General features: G+C 40.5%; 1 protein-coding gene across 4 annotated transcripts in view; it reads left to right on the top strand.

Moving 5' to 3' along the window:
* RFLNA (refilin A) overlaps window positions 1-23,995 on the top strand; it is a 104,976-nt gene extending 80,981 nt beyond the window's left edge. For all 4 annotated transcript variants that reach the window (XM_056534174.1, XM_056534183.1, XM_056534193.1 and 1 more), the window contains 2 exons: window positions 20,181-20,290; window positions 22,332-23,995. In XM_056534174.1, coding sequence (XP_056390149.1) covers window positions 20,181-20,290; window positions 22,332-22,665 — 444 coding nt within the window. In that variant the 3' untranslated portion in view covers window positions 22,666-23,995. The remainder of the gene's footprint in view (window positions 1-20,180; window positions 20,291-22,331) is intronic.
* The last annotated feature ends 1,140 nt before the right edge of the window (window positions 23,996-25,135 follow it).

Genomic DNA, 25,135 nt, shown 5'->3' with positions numbered 1-25,135 from the left:
TTTTGCCAGATGGGTTCTGTCTCCATCTACTGGCTGCTTCTACGTCTCAGAGATAAAACCTCATGAATGGCATTACAACCTGGTGATTAACAGAAGCTTAAGTGACAGAGGAAAGCAAATGATAATTTATGCATGCGGCTTTAATCCATGGCTATTAGCCCTGTGTATAGTCTGGAGGAAGGGTGGAAGCTCAGAATTCCACTTATGAAGGATCATCTTTCTGTGTCAATCTTTTTCTTTATAGGATATAGTTTAAATATGACAGGTGCCTCTGTGCCAGACCTCACGGAGCCAAGTCTTGTTTATAGCGTCCCTTTTAAAATGTGCAACCTGATATGCCGAGATGTCAGTGTCTGAGCCACGTATATTTCATTGTAGTGCTTATAGACATGTTTTGTGTTATAACTCTTATCAACTGAACAAGATAAAAAAAGGCCTACATTTATGTAGCTGAAGTGCCAAATTTCTTAGTTTACTTGGCACATTTGGGACCATCTGTTTGTGCCAAACGTTTTCTTGATTTCTACTTGATACTTTTACGCCCACTCTTCACATCTCTCTTCACATTTTAGGCTTAAATTATTGGCAGTTTGCATCAAAACTGGCATAGAATGCTAAGTAAATATGGACTGTAATATCTACTTTAAGGGTCCAAGGGGGGAAAACATCAAAACTTGTGCTGAGGAAAAAACTGACCAGTTGCCCATAGCAACCAATCAGATTGCTGCTTTTATTTTTCAGAGGCCTTTCCAAAAAGGAAAGCAATCTTGTTGGTTGCTATGGGCAACTGGTCAACTTTTCTTCTGCACAAGTTATGATGACTCTCCCCAAGAGTGTATTTTTCTTTAAAGTATGAAAATGAAAGAAGTTATCTATTGGCATTTACTTAATGAATAAAAAACATTTGTGTTAATTTTCAGATACATTGAATTTGCCCAAAACTAGTCCTTGTCACAACCAATCTATCAATCTGGGCAAGTCCTTATCAATCAATCTGGGCATTTCTTTTTTTACCTTGAAGAATTAGTAATATATTCACCATTTTTGAGTGAGAAGAAAAAACAAATTTCTGCTATTTCTTAGCGAATACATACTTAACTGTAGGTTATAACAGAATAGCACAATCATACAACAAATAAAAAAATGAAGTGCTACCTCTTTAAAAGTCTGCATATCCTTAGTACTTAAAGGGGTACTCCGCCCACAGACCTCTTATCCACTATTTAAAGGAGAGGTTTGCTATGGGGATTTGATCCTGCTCTGGACAGTTCATGACATGGACAGAGGTGTCAGCAGAGAGCACTGTGGTCAGACAGAAAATAAATTTTAAAAGAAAAGAACTTCCTGCGGAGTATACAGCAGCTGGTAAGTACTGGAAGGGTTAAGATTTTTAACAGAAGTTATTTACAAATCTATTTTAACTTTCTGGCACCAGTTGATTTAAAAATATATATAAATTCTACCCCTTTTAAGGTCCTTTAACCTTTCCTGCTCACCAGTGCTGCATGAGCACTTTCTTCCTTCTACTGCTAGTACTCTATACATCCTCTCCCTATACACCTAAGTATTCTGCTAGCATTTTCATTTCTGCTAATAATTCTGCCATTACAATTGCGTAGAGTGGGTTTCAGTCACATTGGGAAAGTAATAGGCAATGTATTGTTAGATATGAATTTGTATAATGAGATAAAATTCCACCACCTATAAATATTTACTAATCATGACAAATACACCTGTCTTCTCCCCTGGGGGTTTTGCTTTTACGAATGATATGTGTATTAACCAAGTGACCAATATACACTCAACGTATAATGACTATATGTCGACTCTATTTCAGAAGATTATGGATTTTCATTGGTTAGTTGATTGTTCATTAGGCTAGAATTCCACTGAGGTTTTTTCCCACCAGCAAAAATGCCAGGAAAACTGCCACGGATTTTCCTTGCATTTTGGCAGTTTTTCTGGCATTTTTTCTTGCGTTTTTCCTGGTGTGTGGAAATAGCCAGTTTTATCCCCATGTCAGTTTTCTCACTGTCTTCAGGTACCACTCTGTGGGTCGGATGCTGAGCACCCGGTCCACAGAGTGTAAGAAGATGAAGAGGGATGTACAGCATCACTACTTGCCTCCCACCGGCCATATAGTATACTATACAGGAGCCGGGAATCCAGTCACCAGATTGACAGGACTCCCTGCTCCTATAGCCCTTTGGGCGGTATACAGTATATACATAAATAAATAATAAATAAAAAAAAATAAAAAAACGCATAGGGTTCCCCATATTTTCATTCCTAGCACAATGCCAACCAAGCAGCAACAGCCTGATGTTACCAGGGTGGGTGAGGACCATTGTTACTGGCCCTCCCCAGCCTAAATAATGCCAGCCTGTTACCACCTAGGCCCAGGAGCGCCATTTTTGATGCTCCTGGCCTGTTGGTACCGGCTCTTACCGGCACCCCTGTGGCGGTGGGTACCCGGGTAATAATTGGGGGTTAGCGCTAGCTGTTTTTGGGGCGAACGCTAAGCCCCGGCTTAGTAATGGATTCCGTTAATAAGAAAGCTTCAATTACTAAGCCTGAAAATTCAATAAAAAAGAAAAAAACACAACACATTGGAAAAATTATTTTATTTAAAAAAAAAAAAAATTCCCCCACAGTCCTCATTAACCATTTTCTTAAAAGAAAAAAAATATTCATCCGCCGTAATCCATTGAATCCGCCGTAATCCTCTGCATACACGGATCTGAAATGAGAAGAAAAAAAAAACACAAAAAAGTGATTAGTACATTTTTGGCACTATCCGCTGGGGGTAGGGCCCATAATGCAATGTCTTCCCAAATAGTGTCTTCCAATAGGTGCAAAACTACAACTCCCAGCATGCCCAGACAGCCTTTGGCTGTCTGGGCATGCTGAGAGTTGTAGTTTAGCAACAGCTGGAGTCTCCCTGTCTGGGTAGACACTGCCAGAAGGGTCTGTTCACATTATACAAATGGACAATGTGAACAGAGCCTTAGACTAACCAGCCTGGCAATCGTCTGAAGCTCTGCCCCTAATGACATCATCACTAGGGGCGGAGCTACATGGGCCCTCCCGGGACTGGAGGGAGGAAGGGTATTTCTTCATCTTCTGTATACACTGTATAGAGCTATCTATAGATATATACTGTATACCACCCAAAGGGTTAACCTACACTGTCCAGCAGTGTAAGTTAATTCTTTCCTTGCTGGGCTTGCGCATAACCCCTTGCTGAGCTGTGCGCTAAGTGAGCCAGCAATGTGTATACTGTATATACATTGCAGGCTCACTGTAAGTTCTTGCTGGGCAGTAGATATACAATGTATATCTACTGCTTAGCATCAGCTGTTCTCCTGGCTCTGTAGCCTTGGGTACAGCTGATCCCGACATTCACATCAGGAGGATCGCAGGGGTGTCAGGAGGAGTGACATCTGCTGTGATCTCTACCTTACTGCAGATACTACTACTCCCAACATGGAGCACATTCTGCTCCATGCTGGGAGCTGTATTACCTGCATTAATAGACAGATCACAGCGAGTGTCCCTCTTGACACCCACTGTGATCCTCCTGTATAATGTATAGATTCATATTTCCTGCAGAGAGCTGTGATTGGCTGGAACCATCTGGCCAATCACAGCTCTGCAGGAAATATGAATAGGTGTATATATATATATACTTATGTGCAGGGACCATAGAACCGCATCTATACACTATACAGGAGGATCACAAAGGGGCGACCTGTCAATTAATACAGGTACTACTACTCTCATCATGGAACAGTGTGTTCCATGCTGGGAGCAGTAGTACTACCTAAAAAATGTAAAAAAAAACTAATAGTTAAAAACACACACACACTACATTTTTATTATTGTCAGCTACATTTTTATTGCCCTGCCCGCCAACATAAATTGATCCCTGTTTAAAAATTAATAAAAATGTTGTTCTAAAAAAGATACATTTCGTTAAATACTATTTTTTCCATCACTACTGTATTTTTTTTATTATAAATTTTTTTTTATGATACCCTACGAAATTTTATTAAAAAAGGTATCTCCATCACTTTTTTGGATCCCTAAAGTCCAAAAAAGAATAAAAACTGCTGGCAAAAACGCCAAGGTTAAAACCAACATGGCGTTTTTCTTGACGTTTTTGCTCTCCCATAGACTTCTATGGGAGGAAAACTCATCGATTTCTGTGCAAAAAACGCCAAACTGGGTTTTGTCGTGCATTTTGGAAAACCAGCCTCTGAGCCCAAAATTGCTGAAAAATGCCAAAAGGATAAAAAAAAAAAAAACGCCAAACTGAAAAATGCCAGGTGGATCTGACATTTTGCAGTTTACTATTGACTTGCAGCTAACATCTGGACGCTGCGTTTTTTCACTGAAAAAACGCAGTCCGGGAAAATTGGCGTTTTTTACACCATTTTCGCAAAAAAATCCTCTGGAATTCCAGCCTTATGGTAGAAATCATACTTGTTTATCAACTTCAGTCTAACGTGTATGGCAACTTTTATCATAATTGTATGAAAGGCTATTGATCTGTGTACCAGTTGGCACTGGGCACCCACAGACATTCCCAGCAGATGTTTAGCAAGAAAATAATTAATTCTTTGGGAACCAATCATCAGATTTTACCCTATGTAATGCTTGGTAAAGCGTTATATAGGGTAAAATCTTTATTTTCACCATTCCCGGGGGAAGCTCCTGCCCCCAGGGATGGTGAAGATATAAAGTTATAAACTAGTCGCCGCCGCCGTAAGTAGTCACCTGGGCGGGGAGCTCTTCTCACCTACTCCCGTTCTTCGGCCGGCAGCGACGCCCCCTCCGCTTGATTGATGGGCCGCGTCATCGCTCTGCTCCGTCTGTTCAGTGAGCGGAACAATGACGCGGCCCATCAATCAAGCGGAGGGGGCGTCGCTCCCGGCCGAAGAACAGGAGTAGGTGAGAAGAGCTCCCCGCCCAGGTGACTACTTACGGCGGCGGCGGTGACTAGTTTATAACTTCATATCTTCACCATCCCCCTGGGATGGTGAGGACAACTATTTTACCCTATATAACGCTTTGCCAAGCATTATATAGGGTAAAATCTGATGATTGGTTCCCTTTAACTCTTTTGTTTTCTGTATTCACTTTAGCTTTGCAAATGTTTTTCAGTACTCAACAGAGTCAGTAACTGGAGATGGACAGTAAGCTCACTAGCCATCTTAAAGGGGGTATCCACCATAAGGTGATTTTAGTACTTACCTGCCAGAACTGGGTATTTCCTGTTGGATTTTGTTCTCTAAACTACACAGCCCACAGGTCCATGCTTGAAAGTTTGAGATCACCTTCCTCCCTCCCACACATCAGCCATCCTGCCTATTGAAACAGTGTTTTCTAACCAGGGGGCCTACAGCTGTTATAAAATTGAAGCAGGACAGACTCCCTCTGATCACCACTGCAACCTGGGAAATCCCGAGACATGAGTTATTTGGTATGCTGTCAAAAATAAATATTGGGGTGGTATTCACAGAAGAATTGTGAGACGCCCGTCATGCACTGGTACAGGCACTATATTATGAACTACATTAGTGTTTCCCAAACACGGTCCTCAAGCACCCCCAGCAGGTCATGTTTTCTGGATTTCCTTTCACAGGTGATGTAATTATGGTCAGTGAATCAGGCATCACCACAGTTATATCACCTGTGAAAGGCTAAGGAATCCAGAAAACATGACCTGTTGGGGGTACTTGAGGACAGCGTTTGGGAAACACTGAACTACACTAACTTTACAGCCCCTGTAGCATAATCAAATAAAAAAATTATAATCCTGGAATACCCCTTTAAGATAATCCTCCCAACAATCTGTGTCAGTTCCAGGTGATCTGTTTGTAGTGTTCACTGTAACAGCTGCTTATCTTGGTTGTAGCAGCATGACCTGCTTTATGTCACTAAATGGGGGTTAAACATTTGAATTCACTGCTCACTCTTCCCTAATATCTATTGTTCAATGTGAAAACTTTAAAGTTTTATCATTTTTTCCCTGAAACGATTCTAGGAAAAATCATATAAAAATAATAAGTCACATTTAATGGAGGTCAGTTTATACAAAACCTTTTGTCTATGTTTGACTGCAATAAACAGTTTTATACAAGAGGCTATCCACATACAGTACACATTTAGTACATGAAAAATATATTAGTTTGATATTGGAGGCATTATTTTCTAATCCAACACTAACGTCATTGTTCAAACATTGCTCACTTAGCCATGTTTGCATAAATAGGTTGTTCAGGGCTGAAACACATATAATATTCCAAGATAAATAAGACAAGCAGCACAGCTCTTAGTGGCACTATTGACATCTTGTTCCAGTCAAATGATATGTTTTATTGGTATCAAAATACAATAATTGTTTCTATTGGAACAGCCCTCTCAGTCTAACCAAAGCTGTTCACTTAACCCTTCCCTCTAATGTAGTGGTGCACACAATGTGTTATATGTTAATTAATGTGGTACATGGGAATAGATTTCAGGCTTTTTGATTCACCTGGTGAGAGTAGTCCAATGTTCCAAATTTCCTGTGCCTTTGGGACAAGATTCTGTAAACCGTGGTATATAGTTTACTTTCAGTCGTGGAAGAAAACCATGCTTCCTTGTTCTGTTATTGGATAAATCCTGCTTATAAAGTGGCAGATTTCAACAAAAGAGAAAAACTTTAAGGAAACTCATGGAAAGTGGTACTGAAAAGTTTACATACCCTGCCAGAAAATGTGAGATTTTAGAAAATATGGCTGATCATGGAAACAATAAACTGTCTTTTATTTAAGCATAGTGATCTTATGAAGCCATTTGCTATCACATAGTTCTTAAAATGGCCTAAATGGTCCTGATCAAAAGTTAACATAGACTTGAATGTTTGGCCTTGTTACGGACACATACAGGTTAAAATGGAAATTAAATGTTAGTTTCCCACAGCTGTGGCTTTTTGAATTACAGTTAGTGTTTCTTTTTAAATAGTCATTGAGTTTGTTAGCTCTCACGCGGATGCACTTAGCAGGCTAGATACTGAGCCATGGGGAGCAGAAAAGAACTGTCAAATGACCTACGTAACCTGACAGTGGAACTTTATACATATAGAAAAGGCTATGGAAAGAAATACAAAGCCATGAAAATGTCAGTCTGGTCTTTTTTCAACCTTATGTTACTATAAGTGATTTAAGAGTACAGAGTCCATCAAGTTTAACCTATAACCAGTGGTCAAGTCCTGGAAAAAAAAAGTGAGGGAACTCTACACCTGATTTCCACTCAAGGGCTGGTCCTGCAGGACTCCTAATAATGGGAATGGTGTTCCTGCTGTGGAAAAAGTGCAGGAACTCAGTTCCCACATGTTCCTGCAGGACTTGACCCCTGCCTATAACCCTAATGAGTCCCTACTGAGTGAATCCAGAGGAAGGCAAAAAACCCTCATCTTAGAGATAAAAATTTCTTTCCCGACTCCAATATGACAGAGTAAATCCCTGGATCAATGTTCTGTCCCTATAAATCTAGTATACATAACCAGAAAAATCTAATATGTGCAGCACACAGATTCCCAAAAATCCAAAATTTATTCCAAAAAGTGAGTGTCAATAGCAACGTTAGCTCACCTAGCCATTCTCAGGAGCTTGGGAATGGCTAGGTGAGCTAGCCGAAACGTTGCTATTGACACTCACTTTTTGGAATAAATTTTGGATTTTTGGGAATCTGTGTGCTGCGGATATTTGATTTTTTTGCATTACATATGGGCCCCTGACCCTGGTCTGGACTCTGCATGCACCAGTATTATTTTTTGGCTTTTTTTGTGACGTGCTGCTTCCCTATCGGGATAGTATACATAACCAGCTATGTTATTACTCTCCAAAAATGAATCCAAACCCGTTTTACCGAGTTCACCATGACCATCTCCTCCGGGAGAGAGTTCGTTAGTCTCACTGCTCTTACAGTACAGAATCCCTGTCTGTGCTGGTGTAGAAACCTTCTTTCCTCAAGATGTAGAGGATGCCCCCTTGTTATAGATACAGTCCTGGGTATAAACAGATCATGGGAGAGATCTCTGTACTGTCCCCTGATATATTTATACATAGTTATTAGGTCTGCCCTAAGCCTTCTTTTTTCTAAAAGAAACAACACTAATTCTGATAATCTTTCTGGGTACTGTAGTCCTCCCATTCTCCGTATTACCCTGGTTGCCCGTCTTTGAACCCTCTCCAGCTCCACTATACCTTACTTGTACACTGGTGCCCAGTACTGTACACAGTATTCCATGTGTGGTCTGACTAGTGATTTGTACAGTGGTAGAATAATTTCCTTGTCGTGGGCACCTATGCCTCTATTGATGCACCCCATGATTTTATTTGCATTGGAAGCAGCTGCCCGACACTGGTCATTACAGCTAAATTTACTGTTAAAGGGATACTCCGGTGGAAAACTTTTTTTTTTTTATCAACTGGTGCCAGAAAGTTAAACAGATTTGTAAATTACTTCTATTAAAAAATCTTTACCCTTCCAGTACCCTTAACAGCTGTATGCTACAGAGGAAATGCTTTTCTTTTTTGTCTTGTTCACAGTGCTCACTGCTGACACTTGATGCCCGTATCAGGAACTCTCCAGAGCAGGAGAAGATCCCCATTGCAAACCTATGCTGCTCTGGACAGTTCCTGACACGAACAGAGGTGTCAGCAGAGAGCACTGTGGACAAGACAAAAAAGAAATTCAAAAAGAAAATAATTTCCTCTGTAGCATATAGCTGCTAAAAAGTACTGGAAGGGTAAAGTTTTTTAATAGAAGTCATTTACAAATCTGTTTAACTTTCTGGCACCAGTTGATTTAAAAAAAAGTCCTTTTCCATGTCAGTCATCCCAAGTGTTGTCCCATTTAATACATAATCCCAGCCTGGATTTTTCTTTCCCATGTGCATAACCTTACATTTATCAGTGTTGAACCTCATCTGCCACTTCCCAGCCCAAACCTCCAACCTATCCAGATCCATTTGTAATAGTGCACTGTCCTCTATAGTGTTTACCACTTTACAGAGTTTAGTATCATCTGTTAAAATTGCTACTTTACTGTTCAACGCCTCTACAAGGTCATTAATGAATATATTAGTAGAATAGGACCCAAGACTGACCCCTGTGGTACCCCACTAGTAACAGTCACCCAATCAGAATAAGTGCCATTAATAACCAGCCTCTGTTTCCTATCACTGAGCCAGTTACTTTCCCACTTACACACATTTTCCCTCAGCCCAATCCTTTTCATTTTATTCACCAACCTTTTATGTGGCACCATATCAAATGCTTGGGAAAAATCAAGATATACGACATCCAGCGATTCCCCCTGGTCCAGCCTGGAGCTCACCTCCTCAAGCTGATCAGGTTAGTCTGACATGACCGATCCCTCATAAACCAATGCTGATATGGGGTCATACATTTATTTTTAGCAAGATACTCCAAAATAGCATCTCTTAGAAAACCCTCAAACAATTTACATACAATGGAGGTTAAACTAACAGGCCTATAATTCCCGGGGTCACCTTTTGACCCCTTTTTAAATATTGGCACCACATTTTGCCATGCACCAGTCCTGGGGAACCACCAGTTGTGCGGAGGGTATGCTGATGCGCTGACAAATACCAGCCATGCATTGGCCAGTATTTGTCAGCGCAGAGTAGGAAAGTACCGTGGCCACAGCTCCAGACGCAGCTACTTTACGGGGGCTGCGTGGTTGCAAGGCAGACGTGTGAAGTCCCCTGACGTTGCAAGGAGGTGCCGCACAGGACGTCACCCATCAGTGCAGCCCACCGATCGGGACTCCCGGAATAGGATTCACTGTTTACCCGAACAGGCCGGGTAATGTAAAAAAATTAAATAAAAACTAAGTGTATGGGAGGGAGGGATGTTATTGTATGTATCTTAGGGAGGGATGTTATTGTATGTATCTTATGTATATATTAGCCCGGGGGGGGTGGGGGGGAGAGAAATAATGGCACAAGGGCATTAAGATTGAGGGGGAATGGCTAATGGCAAAAGGGGATCAGAAGGAGGCCGGAAATAATGGCACAGGGGGATTAAGCTGAGGGGGGGGGGGGGTAATGATTATCCCCCCCTCCTCAATCTTAATCCCCCTGTGCTATTATTCACCCCTCCCTCTGATCCCATTTTGCCATTATCCCTCCCCCCCCCCCCCCTTCATCTTAATCCCCTTGTGCCATTATTCCCCCCCTCCCTCTGATCCCCTTTTGCCATATTGGATAATAATAGCACACAGGGAATAAGATGGAGGGGTAATAATTGCAAAAGGGGATCAGAGGGAGAGGGGAATAAGGGCACAAAGGAATTAAGTATTGCATTAGTATAAAGGTAAGCACACCATTATGAAAATAAGTAATTTTATTACTTATTTTGTCCGCGGGTAACCCTTGTGCATAAGTTCCGTGCAAGGGGTACCCGCAGACATACTTTCACCCTTTTGGGGGCACAGTCGTGAAAAAGGTTGAGAACCACTGTGGTACACAACCATAAGCACTTTGTTTGGATAGGGGTTCTGGATCAGTTTCCTGATGTTGTTATCACCAATCTACCCTAGAAGATCTTAAAAAATGCAGTTCATGCAAGACGACCAAAGGCTTTGCATGACCGGTAAGGCATTTTGCCAAGACAAAAGGGTAGCTATAGCACCTGCAAAAATTCAGGGCCTCATAGACTATTATTACAAATGACTGAGCACTGTCATTGATGCTAAAGGGGCAATACAACTAAGGGTATGCAGACTTTTGAATGGGGATCATTTTATATTACTTTAGCTTTTTTTTTTTTTTCTGTTTTTATGATTGTGTCAATCTGTACTTTACCTACACTTGAATATGAATCACACAAGAAATAAAATAAAATGTTTTTCCTGCTGATTTTTGAGCACATTTATTTTTCTTGGAAAAATACTTTAACAATTATAGTATTTATTCTGCACAATATATTTATGAAACCCCTGTAAAATTGACAATGACAGGGTACAATAAATATTTAAGAGTTTTCAGTGCTAAAAGTACAATACAAACAATCCATTATGTCATATACAAATAAATCTAAAAACATAATTAAGCAATAAAATTACACTTATGACCTGAGTTGGTGTATTGCACCTTACACGACAGCCAGGGGAATCTGGAGGAACTATAAATTAGATTTAATAATGAACTATTGATAGTTTTATATTCTTTTTCCTTCTGTCTTTTTTTTATTATACACTGCTTAAAAAAAAAATAAAGTGAACACCAAGATAACACATCCTAGATCTGAAGGAATGAACTAATTGTATGAAATACTTTCATCTTTACATAGTTGAATGTGCTGACAACAAAATCACACAAAAATTATCTATGGAAATCTAATTTATCAACCCATGGAGGTTGGATATGGAGTCACACTCAAAATCAAAGTGGAAAACCACACTACAGGCTGATCCAACTTTGATGTAATGTCCTTAAAACAAGTCAAAATGAGGCTCATAAGTGTGTGTGGCCTCCACATGCCCATATTACCTACCTACAATGCCTGGGCATGCTCCTGATGAGGTGGCGGATGGTCTCCTAAGGGATGTCCTCCCAGACCTGCATTAAAGCATCTGCCAACTCCTGGACAGTCTGTGGTGCAACGTGGCGTTGGTGGATGGAGCGAGATAATGTCCCAGTTGTGCTCAATCAGATTCTGGTCTGGGAAACGGTCGGGCCAGTCCATAGCATCAATGCCTTCCTCTTGCAGGAACTTCTGACACACTCCAGCCACATGAGGTCTAGCATTGTCTTGCATTAGGAGGAACCCAGGACCAACCACACCAGCAAATGGTCTCACAAGTAGTCTGTGGATCTTATCTCGGTACCTAATGGCAGTCAGGCTACCTCTGGCAAGCACATGGAGGGCTGTGCATCCCCCCAAAGAAATGCCACCACACACCATTACTGACCCACCACCAAACTGGTCATGCTGGAGGATGTTGCAGGCAGCAGAACATTCTCCACGGCATCTCTAGACTGTCATATCTGTCACGTGCTCAGTGTGAACCTGCAGTTCGCCAGTGGCGAATTTGCCAATCTTGGTGTTCTCTGGCAAATGCCAAATGTCCTGCACGGTGTTTGGCTGTAAGCACAACCCCTACCTGTGGATGTCGGGCCCTCATACCATCCTCACGTAGTCCGTTTCTGAATGTTTGAGTAGACACATGCATATTTGTGGCCTGATGCAGGTCATTTTGCAGGGCTCTGGCAGTGCTCCTCCTGCTCCTCCTTGCAGAAAGGTGGAGGTAGCAGTCCTGCTCTGGCTTGTTTGCCCTTCTTTAGCCTCCTCCATGTCTCCTGATGTACTGGCCTGTCTCCTGGTAGCTCCTCCATGCTCTGGACACTACGCTGACGGACACAGCAAACCTTCTTGCCACAGCTCGCATTGATGTGCCATCCTGGATGAGCTGCAATACCTGAGCCATTTGTGTGGGTTGTAGACTCCGTCTCATGCTACCACTAGAATGAAAGCACCGCCAGCATTCACAATTGACCATCAGCCAGGAAGCATAGGAACTGAGAAGTTGTCTGTGGTAACCACCTGCAGAACCACTCCTTTATTTGGGGTGTCTTGCTAATTTCCTATAATTTCCCCCTGTTGTCTGTTCCATTTGCAAAACAGCATGTGAAATTGATTGTCAATTAGTGTTGCTTCCTGAGTGGACAGTGTGATTTCACAGAAGTGTCATTGACTTGGAGTTACATTGCGTTGTTTAAGTGTTGCCTTTATTTATTTTTGAGCAGTTTAGATCATGTGTAATGTATGGGCGTATTGTATATGCTGGTCTATATAAACCCAGGTATGTTCCTACCCTATCTATGACTAAGGCCCAGTAGGGCGGAAATGCGTCAGGGGGGTGTTTCATTTCATCAATCGTTTGCATCAGTTTTTTCATTTTTTTTGTATTATGTAATTTTGGACATAAAAGAGAAGTGTTATTATGTTTGGTGCTCTCCTCTACTGAACTCTCCCAATAATGCAGTGCAAAGAAGAATGAGTTAAATTACGTATTCAGCTCTGTTATATATTTGTATATTTTGTGTGTTCTCCATCCTTTCTATGCTTCATATGTAATAAGAGAAAGGCCAAGAGGAATTAGATGTAAAATCTTTTGAGGTGTATTGCTGATTTCAGGAGAAATGTGACACTGTGCAAGAGCTTCAGTTCCATTCTGGTTGGAAAGTGAATTTTTTGTGCCAAGACTTTTCTTTCTTGGCTGTCACCAACAGTCTCATTGCCCACTATAAAGTCTGGCAGTTCCATAAGCCATGCTGATTTTATATTGAGAACAGTATGCAAATGTGCACTTAGGGTTTGCATGCAGAGTTTCTTTTGGCTGTACACAACATTTCATACCTTCAACTTGCATATGTATAAAAAAGTATATGCTTTAATACAGGAATACTATAATGTGTGCAGATATACTACATTAACCATTATTCTGCTAAAATGGAAAACTGTATTGGCGAGTTACATACCTAAGAAAGACAGAAAAATTATAATGGTGTATGTAGTATAGATAACCGTTCACTTCTGTAATGTATGTTTTTTTTTTTTTCTCTTACCCTATTGTAATGACATTCATGCGATATGCACTATATTAACTTTGATGCTAAGACAAAAATGGTGGCTCAGTGGTAAAAGTAATGGCTGATCCCTGGCAGCTCATACCTCAGTCTGGTTTGTCCAGCAGTGGAAACAGTGCCTCAATGTCTCATGTTGTTATGGACCATTGAAAACACTACAAATGGTTGTGTCTGCGGTAAATACCCACTGAGCATCCCGGATCCAGTTATGGAGCCTTATGTGACATGGGTGATCAGCAGATTCAGAGGAAAGAAAAAGGGAACAGATAGGGGCATTCCCTAGTATATTACTGCTGGACAAAATTATAACCTTAATGACTTAATTACAGGTACAGTGCTTACCTGGTACCGTTAAAGTGAAAGTTCAACGTCTATAACCACATAGTTTTAAAGCCCTTCTGCTATAACCTCAGCAGCTGAGTCTGTCCCGACCAGTGATCTTCAGATGATCGGATTTGAAACTGGAGAAATTTCACAAAAAACCTGCAGAAAACGGGTTATCATGTAACGCTGGACCAAGTGGTGATCTTGAGCAATCACAAACACTGGATAAAATAAAAATTTAATTTATTGCTAAAAAATTGTGGACAACGCATTTTGAGAAGTCTTCACTTCTCTTCCTCAGGCCTAGTCGGTAATCTCTCGTGAACAGGGCCCTCAGGCTTGCTGTTTTAATATTTAGTTGTTTCTATTTGTACCCCCAAAATTGAAAAGTGCTGTGGAACTACATAAATAGGTATTATAATTATATATCAGTCTATAGTCCAGTTTTTTTTTTTTTTGTTTTTTTTTACAAACTTCATGTTTCCCTTCATTTCAGATACTTATTCACACATATTGGTTCTCCAGGCATTAGCACTCTGAGCTGTATGGGACATGTTTTTGCAGAAAGCCTCTGAATATGAATAAAAGTGCCAATGGCATTTCCTACTTCAGAAGCCAAGTCAACATGAAACACTGCATTCATTTGTATGGATGTTTTGCAAGATAGGCTGGAGGCCATTTATATGACTAGGGTCTAGAACTGGGAAATGCTAAAACATGTTAGCCTGGTTCTAATTTCCAAACCGCACATGAGGGAAGTGCCCGGGCTTCAGGCTTTTTTCCATCTGCAAAGAACAAGAAGCTTAGGGCTTTTTTTTAATTAGAATAGATCTTATAGCATCACCATACACCAATACAAATGTAAACTTTCCATTCAGGAAATTATTTGCTGACAAAGCAGAGAAGCACTATGTTCTGTCTTATAGTATGGGCTGGTGGGCTTTGTAGCCTTACTTTTAGTTTTCATTGTTTGCTAAATACATGCTATAATGCAATATTGTAATAGAAGCACCGTGTGGGAACTCAGAAAAATTTACCCTTGCTCTAATGGGGATGTCTAGGGACATAACTTTTTTTTACATATGACCTAAAAATAAACAATATGTCCTACTCACCTACCCCAATTCCTGGCAGCTGCCGTTGCAGTGCCTTCTAGTCCCTTCTCATCACCACTGCTTCTTTTGTCCTTTATCACGTTATACCAGCAGTTGTCCACTTGACCAATGGCAGGCCAAGTTGGGATATTGCTGTAGCCATTGATTGGCTCAGTGAATGGAACCTGCAGAGACAACTCATCACAGGAACCGGTAGTGATAACCAGGGAACATGAGGCTTTGGAATGGCAGCTAGATTCTTGCATTCTTGATCACTTCTTGCATTCTTCTGTGGCCTTTTCAAAAATGAAAGATGCATTCTGATTGGTTTCTATGGGCAACTCGGCAACTTTTCCTCTGGACAGGTTTTCATAAATCTCCCTCAGTGGTTTTTTTTTTGGAAAAGATTTTGCAGTTTTGTGTCCGTTTATCATGAATTAGTTTGAGCCAAATCCAGAAATAGATTTAAAGGGGTACTCTGGCGCTAAGACATCTTATCCTCTATCCAAAGGATAGGGGATAAGATGCCTGATCGCGGGGGTCCCGCCGCTGGGGACCCCCGTGATCTTGCACGCAGCACCCCGTTATAATCAGTCCCCGGAGCGTGTTTGCTCCGGGTCTGATTACTGGCGATCACGGGGGCCTGAGCATTGTGACGTCACGGCCCCGCCCCGTGTGACGTCACAATGCTACGGCCCCCGTGATCGTCAGTTATCAGACCCGGAGCGAACATGCTCCAGGGACAGATTATAACGGGGTGCTGCGTGCAATATCCCCTTTGGATAGGGGATAAGATGTCTTAGCGCCGGATTACCCCTTTAAAAGGAAAGGGAAAAAATTAAGGAAGGACTCTTTATTTTTCCTGCTGGATCCACTTCTTAGTTTGTCAGTGGCAGTTTTCCAGTGTGTGATATTATGTAGTTTATGGAGTGGATCTGCTCATTACTTGGTATGAGACAGAACATAGTGCTTCTCTGCTTTGTCAGTAAACTAATTATTTAATGGAATGCCTTATTTTTCCTGTGGTGGATTCTCTGTCAGATTCTGTGACATATTACAACTTATCACAAATGTCCCAGCAGCAGGACATCTGTCATCATTTAATCTAAGAATATGTGAACTACCCTTTTAAATCACATAACTGACCAGTAAGTAGTTAAACATACAGGTAATAAGTAATCTTCTAACAGTCAGCCACCAAGGATTGGCCGTGTGAGTGCACGTTTATAATTTTAGCTGCAGGAAAGTAAGCTATAACTCAAGCTGTCGCCTTAAAATAAGACATTTGTCTAGAATTTATGCTTATAGTTATTTGGAATAGCGTCTGTCATTAAACAAAGCTGCTACTGCTTGCCATGTATCTGGGAAGTATTAGTTCACTGAAAATGTTCTGTTTTATCTCTAGAAGAACCAGCATTACTACAGTAGATGTGAATGGTTGTGTCGTACGTCACTTGCACTGGCTGTGATCATAGTGCTAGATTCATTAAAGGGGTACTCCAGTGAAAACCTTTTTTTCTTTTAAATCAACTGGTGGCAGAAAGTTAAACATATTTGTAAATTACTTCTATTAAAAAATCTTAATCCTTCCTATACTTATTAGCTGCTGAATACTACAGAGGAAATTCTTTTCTTTTTGGCATGCTCTCTGATGACATCACGAGCACAGTTCTCTCTGCTGATGTTATTATAATAACGCTTTATTTATTGTTGTCCTTAGTGGGATTTGAACCCAAGTCCCCAGCACTGCAAGGCAGCAGTGCTAACCACTGAGCCACCATGCTGCCCTTAGCATACATCTGCTATGCATGGTTGCTAAAATGGACGGAGATGTCAGCAGAGAGCACTGTGCTCATGATGTCATCAGTGTTCCAAAAAGAAAGGAATTTCCTCTGTAGCATTCAGCAGCTAATAAGTACTGGAAGGATTAAGATTTTTTAATTGAAGTAATTTACAAATATGTTTATCTTTCTGCCACCAGTTGATTTAAAATAAAAAAAGGTTTTCACCGGAGTACCCCTTTAAAGAGAACCTGTGGCAATCCAAAAAATGTGATACACCTTTTCTGTTCCTAAAATATGAGGGTTTATAGTTTTTCTGTCAATTCAGGGAATCAGTCAGATGGTGTGGACTTAATCTTAAAGATAGACATGATCAAGTGATAGGCGGGATTATACAGTCAGGGGGTATGTTTTAGGCATACATGCTCCTCAATGTACAACATTCACACCCCCTGACTGTATAATCCCACCCAGGGGTTTCCAATACTCCTTAATTGATGGTTTTCTCTTAGAATAGGCCTTTAATGTCAGGCCTTTAATTCCTTTTGGTACCCTTGCCGATCAGGACTTCCTTTCAATGTTTACAACACAAAGCCCAGTACTTTTCATAATGGCTTTTGCCTGGTCCTGCAGCTCTCCAAAGCTCAGTCTCATTAAAGTGGGGGCTAGACTGCAATATCTCATATGAATCATATGCAGAAATAGTCAGGCACCCCCAGTGAGAGAAATCAGGGTGCTACCTGTGCACTTAAAGCCTAAACTACAGTCAAAACCAAAGAAAAGACAAAGCAAAAATGTAAAAAAAAAGTCTACACCTGGTTCAATAAATACGGTAGTTTTATTAGATATTGGCTATAATAAAATATAAAAAACACTTCAAACTAAGAAATATATATGAGCATGGGACACAAACCATGAATATTACATGAATACTGTTTGCTTTTAAGTGTTATATCATTTTATTGTAGCCCATTAAAGGGTTTTTTATTTCATTTACTTGTATGCACTTGTTTTGTGCATTTCTGCTTTGTCTTTTTTTTTTTTTTTTGATTGACTGCAATACCTGTCACCCCTTCAGTCAGCTGATTGGCTGAGGTGCTTGGAGCTGAATCCCCACCAATCTGATACTAAGGATGGGATATCAAATTTGTAATCTTAGAAAGCCAAGTTAAACAAGTATCATGTAGAGAAACTTATGCAAATAGGGTATGAGTTTTAGATTGCGGGGAATCCAAGCACTGTGGCCCCTCGCGATCCCCTGTATGAGGCCTGGGCACAGAGCATGTCAACCCTCGCACAAAGTGGCAGCCAACACACTCCCTCCATATATCTCTATGGGAGAGCTGAAGACAGATGAATGGTTAGAATCTCCCAATAATGGGCACTCACAGTGTCCGTTATTGAGAGATGTCCCCTATTGGGGAAAAAAGGCTAAAAAATCATTCTAAATGACCAAATGCTGTACTCCAGAGTGCAATTACCTATAAAACATGATAAAAAACAATATTACAGTACAATCTCCCAGTGATGTTTAATCTCCCCTTGTTGCCCCATCATTTCATCCACCCTTTATACCCTGTGCCACCTTATGCCTTGTGCCTTATTATCCCCCCTTACGCCCTGTGCCACATCATTTCCCCTTGACCCCCCCCCCCGTGCCATTTCATTCCCCCATTATTACCCTCTGTGTGAATTCATCAGTGTAGTAGAGTGAAGTGCAGTGTAGTGGCACAGGGGGGATAAAGGGGGAATGAAATGGCACAGGTGGAATCAAGAGGAAATTATGTGGAACAGGGGGTAAAAGGGGGGGGGTGATTTGACACTGGGAATAAAGTAGAATGGGGGGATCAGGGAGGAAGGGAGTGGATGATGTGGCCGGCGGATGTACAGTAGCATTTGACCCTTGAGGTCTTCTGCTTCTGTGCTGGGGCTGCTGCAGTGGGAGTCTGGGCCCCTTACTGGGGGTATTGGCTTTACCCCCTGACGGCAACCCTGTGTACAAGGTAGGGCCAGCACATAAGCCTGGTTGTCCCCTATTGTTTCCTATTGAGAGTGTTTTGTCCTCTATTGGGAGTTTTTTGTGCCTTATTGTCCCCTATTGGGTGTGTCCGCGTCCACTATTGGGAATGTCCCCTATTCGGAGGGTGCAAATACATTAAGTCTTATGGGACTCTGCTGGGGAATTAAAAACGGTCTACTATTAGGAGGTGTCCCCTATTGGGAGGTGTCCACTAAGGGTGATCGGGAGATTTCACTGTATATGGAGGGGGCGTGTCGGCCGTCATTTCATTTGGAGGTGGACAGGCCCCATTCCCAGCGGTCGGACCTCCCCCAACCCCCCCCCCCCCCCAACCCTCTGCAATCTATTTTAAAACGTACCCCCTATCCTGGGAATAGGGGATACGTTTTAGTACATTTTATATCTCCTTTAAGGGTGCAAAATGTCTGCAATAAAAAAATTAAAGGAATATGGAGGATGAATAAAGTTTGGGGGGGAGCACATTGGTCAGAATAGACATGATGCCAGTCACTAGGACCACATATATTCTCTTACCCTGTTACATCCCAATGGAGAGATGGCTCTGCATGCATACAACCCTCTACATTGAAGTCTACAGGAGTTACAGAAAGAGCTAAACCAATGCAAAAGTAGATAGAAGACATATTTAATTGAAATGGTGAATCGAAATCAAGCAGGGGGGTTATGGCAAAGTGTATTGTTCATGTAACTAGCAGTTTATATAGGTGTTCGCTGTTGAAGAACAAAGACATAGAGAAGATTGTGCCATATAGTTCCTATAACCAAGTACCAGGATCTTTTCATTACAACAGAGCTCGGCCCACTACAAACCTCAGGAAACAAGTTCCAATGGGACCAGATTACCACGTTAGAACTGTTAGTAGAAGCTGAGCAATGTGGTGCAGAATTTGGTCAATGCAGAATTTAGTGATAGTCGCCCCAGACTACAGTTACATGTGTGTGAAGGTCTCAATACTCTGAAATATTGGAAACTTCTTCTCTATACATTTCTGCTGCAATATGATGACTGCCACTTAGACTTTTTCTGGACTGTTTGCATTTAATAGGATCGGATGTAAAGCTACCAAGCATTCTTCTGGTGCTCTTTTACACTGGCATTGCACAATATCCAGCAGTGATGTGAATTTGTGAATTTTGTTGTATACACTTAACAGAGAAATAAGTATTTCTGAAGGATTTATTTCTGATTTTAATACACATGCAGACAATACTTATTTTTTTTATAACATGATAAAGAACTGATCAGAATATATTCTCCCTCTCCTCTGTAGATTCCATATCTTCTCCTTAACAACTCCCCTCCAGAGGCAAGGCCAAGGATGCACCCCGTTGTGTTTGGGGAAAGCATAGAAGTAAATCCAGAGCCGGTCCAGGAAATCAGGTAAAGTACAATTGCAATGTGTTGCCAGTTTTGAGTGGTCTACAAACCTTTATTTCTTTCAGAAAAAAGACTATTATGTACACTATAGGCTGGGTTCACATTAGCATTTTTCATTTCCGTTCTCAGATCCCTTTCAGTGGGTGATTTTTAACCTCCGCCAGCAACAGTTGCGCTAAATGTCTCTTATTTGACAGAAAAAAATACTGGGTGTGCAGTTATTCTTTGTCCATCAGAAATAACAGACATCATAACATCCAATATAAATTTAGCATTGAAGTCTAGGTGACAGAAGCAACCTCTGTCTGCATCCGTTAGTTTTTACTTACAATATGTTATTGCAACTTGTGATAACACAATATAGTACAATTTGTCATAACGCTATATGAGTGTCAAGATATAATCTGTATTGCTGGTGGTAGTTTTATTTAAATACAATTTTCTGATACTGGAATACCCCTTTAAATAATTTACTGTTGGATTTTCACTTGAGAAGAATCTAGGGACCCTTAGTCAATACAAAAGAATAGATATTGGAGTCAAGATGGCTGACCAAAGATATTGTGACAGAATCCAGAAAAGCCGAAATCTCCTTTTAACACATTCTGGCTTAACAAGAAGAGTTACCGTAACACATTATTGTTTATGAACTGGGGAACCTTAAACACACACATTTGTGCCTCAAGGAGATTTGGCCAGAAAGTTAAACAGATTTGTAAATTACTTCTATTTAGAAATCTTAACCCTTCCAGTACTTATCAGCTTATGTATGTTCCAGAGGAAATATTTTCTTTTTGAATTTCCTTTCTGTCTGACCACCCTGCTCTCTGCTGACACCTCTGTCCATTTTAGGAACTGTCCAGAGCAGGAGCAAATCCCCATAGCAAACCTATTCTTCTCTAGACAGTTCCTAAAATGGACAGAGGTGTCAGCAGAAAGCACTATAGTCAGACAGAAAGGAAATTCAAAAAGAAAAGAACCTCCTCTGGAACATACAGCAGCTGATAAGTACTGGAAGGGTTAAGATTTTTAAATAGAAGTAATTTACAAATCTGTTTAACTTTCTGGCACAAAAAATGTTTTCCAGGGGAGTACCCCTTTAATCACATGTGGCATATATACACTTTGCTTTTTAAAGATGTCAATGTCAACAAATTATGTTAAAGTGTACCTGTCATTAGCAAACACATTTATATAATTTAAATAATACCATTATATGTATATTTGTAATATACTTTGGTTAAAACATGTATATTTGGGTGAAAAAGGGCTGTCCCTGCAGCTATTGTCTTTGTGTCTCTGTGTGGAGACCAGATACAGGAAGTGGGGGCAGGACAAGTAGGGCTCTGTGCAGGCTCCTGACTTGTCAATCATCCTGATGTATGAGCCCAGAGTGTGTCACAGAGCCTCAGTGCACAGAGCCCTGCTTGCCTTCAGTGCACAGAGCCCTGCTTGTCTTCAGTGTACAGAGCCCTGCTTGTCTTCAGTGTACAGAGCCCTGCTTGTCTTCAGTGCAAAGAACCCTGCTTGTCCTCAATGCACAGAACCCTGCTTGTCCTCAGTGTACAGAACCCTGCTTGTCTTCAGTGTACAGGGCCCTGCTTGTCTTCAGTGTACAGAGCCCTGCTTGTCTTCAGTGTACAGGGCCCTGCTTGTCTTCAGTGTACAGGGCCCTGCTTGTCTTCAGTGTACAGAGCCCTGCTTGTCTTCAGTGTACAGGGCCCTGCTTGTCTTCAGTGTACAGAGCCCTGCTTGTCTTCAGTGCACAGAACCCTGCTTGTCCTCAGTGCACAGAACCCTGCATGTCCTCAGTGCACAGAACCCTGCTTGTCTACCCACACTTCCTGTATTTGGTTTCCTCACAGAGACTTGTAGGCAATAGCTGCAGGGACAAAAATATACAAATTTTTTAACTGTTTTTACAAATATACATTTAATATTATTTTCTACATGATATAAAAGGTTTTGCTAAAGTACACTTTAACCATGCCAGTCTTTGTACCTGTGCATGTTTTTTTTACCTTGTTTAAACTTCTATTTCCAGGTGTAATTCAGAAATCAAATATGATTCAGAGAAGCATTTTCGAGACCATGTCTTTTATGCTCCAATTCCGACTGTCACATCTTTCAGCGAAACTATTATCTCCACCCCTAACTGCACGTGGAGGAATTACAAATCTAAGCTAGTTTTTGAGCCACGCAACAAGCCTCTGAGGTTTCAAAGCACAACCATCATCTACCCAAAACATGCCAAGAACATTTACAGAACAACACTCAACTACAACTGTGGGGGACCAAAAAAATGGTTTGCATCCAGTGTGCATCTGGAACTGTTTGAGGAAACAAGCCCTTGTATCATATACACAGATGATCTGTAACTTAGTACCACGTTCATCACCACCTCATCGAACTGCCCAAAACTTAATGCAAGCATGGAAGAGAGAATCTACAGTCTAGATCCCAAATTCTTAGAACTTTTCTGAAACTGAAGATGCTGGAACTGGATTGACATTATCATTCATAGCAAAAATTATTTTTGTGTTTTTTCTTTTTTTTTTTCCCTTTTCTGTTGTATGTAATATAGAGCATATGACTGTAATAAGATTTGTTGTAAGGGTTAACTGTGAGAGTTATTGTCAAGTTTTAGATGGATTCTAAACTCCCTTTGGCTTCAAAATATTGTGGTGTGTGGTGTCTAACCACCCGTGGTGTGCCCGTGGTGTGCCCAGGATGAAGCTAAGGAACAAATCCCTCAACAGAAAACTGCTCAAAGTTCTGTTAGCTTTTTGGGGATAAGAATGAGTACAAGAGAAGCAGGTCGGGGGGTCAGCTCTTATACAGAGGGATCTGTGCAATGGGTAGCTTAACAGCTACCAAAACATTTGAAAATTTGAAAAGTTTTAAGAGGTTTTATAAGTTAGGAAAAGATAAAGAAGGACGATTTCAAGAAGGAATGAAGTGAAATCTCTGATAGTGATTTCCTCTAGTTAAAGAACCAGTGTGTTGTGCTTCATTATGTAATAATGCCTAGTTAATATGTAGATGGAGAAGTGTGTTTAAGCCAACAACTACAGATATGGTTACTCTGGAGAAAAAGATCTAAATCAACCGGTGATGAAATGTTACCCAGATTTGTAAATAACTTCTATATGAAATCTTAAGCCTTCCAGTACTTATCAGCTGCTGTATGCTCCAAAGGAAGTTGTGGACAGAGAAGGCAGCAGGGAGCACAGTGTCTGACTGGAACAACTACTCAACTTCCTGAAAAGCATAAATTTGCTGATAAGTACTGGAAGGCTTAAGATTTTTAAATAGAATGTTATACAGATTCATGAATTACTTTTTGTTATCAGTTTATTTTGAAAACCATTTTGTAATCTGGAATACCCCTTTTAATTTCATTTATTTAAAGAGGATTATATTAGTGACTTTAACACTGAAGCTGGGCAGGTATACAGTAAGTTGATTTATTATGTACTAGGTAGTCAAGAAGATGTACTTCCCTTATGAAATGTGACATGTAATGTAAGAAATGAAAGAACTAGAACATTGGTAGGCGAATCATATTGTACGATCATTGTTTTAGTTCAACATTCTGTGTTGACTAATTTTTTTATACATTTTTATTAAAGGGGTACTCCGGTGAAAACCTTTTTTCTTTTAAATCAACTGGTGGCAGAAAGTTAAACATATTTGTAAATTACTTCTATTAAAAAATCTTAATCCTTCCTGTACTTATTAGCTGCTGAATACTACAGAGGAAATTATTTTCTTTTTGGAATGCTCTCTGATGACATCACGAGCACAGTTCTCTCTGCTGACGTTATTATAATAATAATAATAACGCTTTATCTACTGTTGTCCTTAGTGGGATTTGAACCCAAGTCCCCAGCACTGCAAGGCAGCAGTGCTAACCTCTGAGCCACCATGCTGCCCTTAGCATACATCTGCTATGCATCTGCTATGCATGGTTGCTAAAATGGACAGAGATGTCAGCAGAGAGCACTGTGCTCGTGATGTCATCAGTGTTCCAAAAAGAGAGGAATTTCCTCTGTAGCATTCAGCAGCTAATAAGTACTGGAAGGATTAAGAATTTTTAATAGAAGTAATTTACAAATATGTTTAACTTTCTGCCACAAGTTGATTTAAAAAAAAAAAAAAGGTTTTCACCGGAGTACCCCTTTAAGGTGAGAGCTTCATTTATCTGCACTGAGAGCTGCATTGATAACACAATTCTGGTAACCTACAACCACCACAAGAGCTTAGGAGCTTATTGTGTACTATATTATTGTTAGTCTCTGTACTTTATTCGCAGTATGCAGTAAGCTTATAAGCACAGACTATGGCTGGATATAGGCTAGAGGAAATAATAAAATGGTTATGTGGGGGATTTGGAGCTCTGCATGACAAAAACAGAGATCTGACTGCTGTAAGAAAATTTTGAAAAAGTAACAAGCACAGATTTTTACATGGAAAAAGAAATGGTGTTAGAGGTTTAAATTTTACTTTAAGGCTATGTTCACACAGACATATATTTTTTTTGTACGAAAATGCGGCCAGGAAATTGTGTTTTAAAAAAACTGCAGTATTTTTGTAAAACACTATAAAACAAATCTTTGGAAAAGTGGCTGGCAGGGCACACATTCTATGAAAAACGGCGATACCGAATGATCGGTAAAATAATGAATGGGAATAACAAGTTTCAACTATGCAATGGGGAAAAAAGGGGTTTGTAAAGATGTGAAAAAAGACAGCAATTTCTACTATTTAAATTTTTTAAGAAAAATCATATTTTTATGTCTACAAATATGCTCAAAAATACACTGTATGAACATAGCCTAAAGGAAG

Source organism: Hyla sarda, chromosome 1 (assembly GCF_029499605.1).
Source record: "Hyla sarda isolate aHylSar1 chromosome 1, aHylSar1.hap1, whole genome shotgun sequence".
Taxonomy (NCBI): domain Eukaryota; kingdom Metazoa; phylum Chordata; class Amphibia; order Anura; family Hylidae; genus Hyla; species Hyla sarda.
This window is presented reverse-complemented; position numbering and strand designations above follow the sequence as displayed.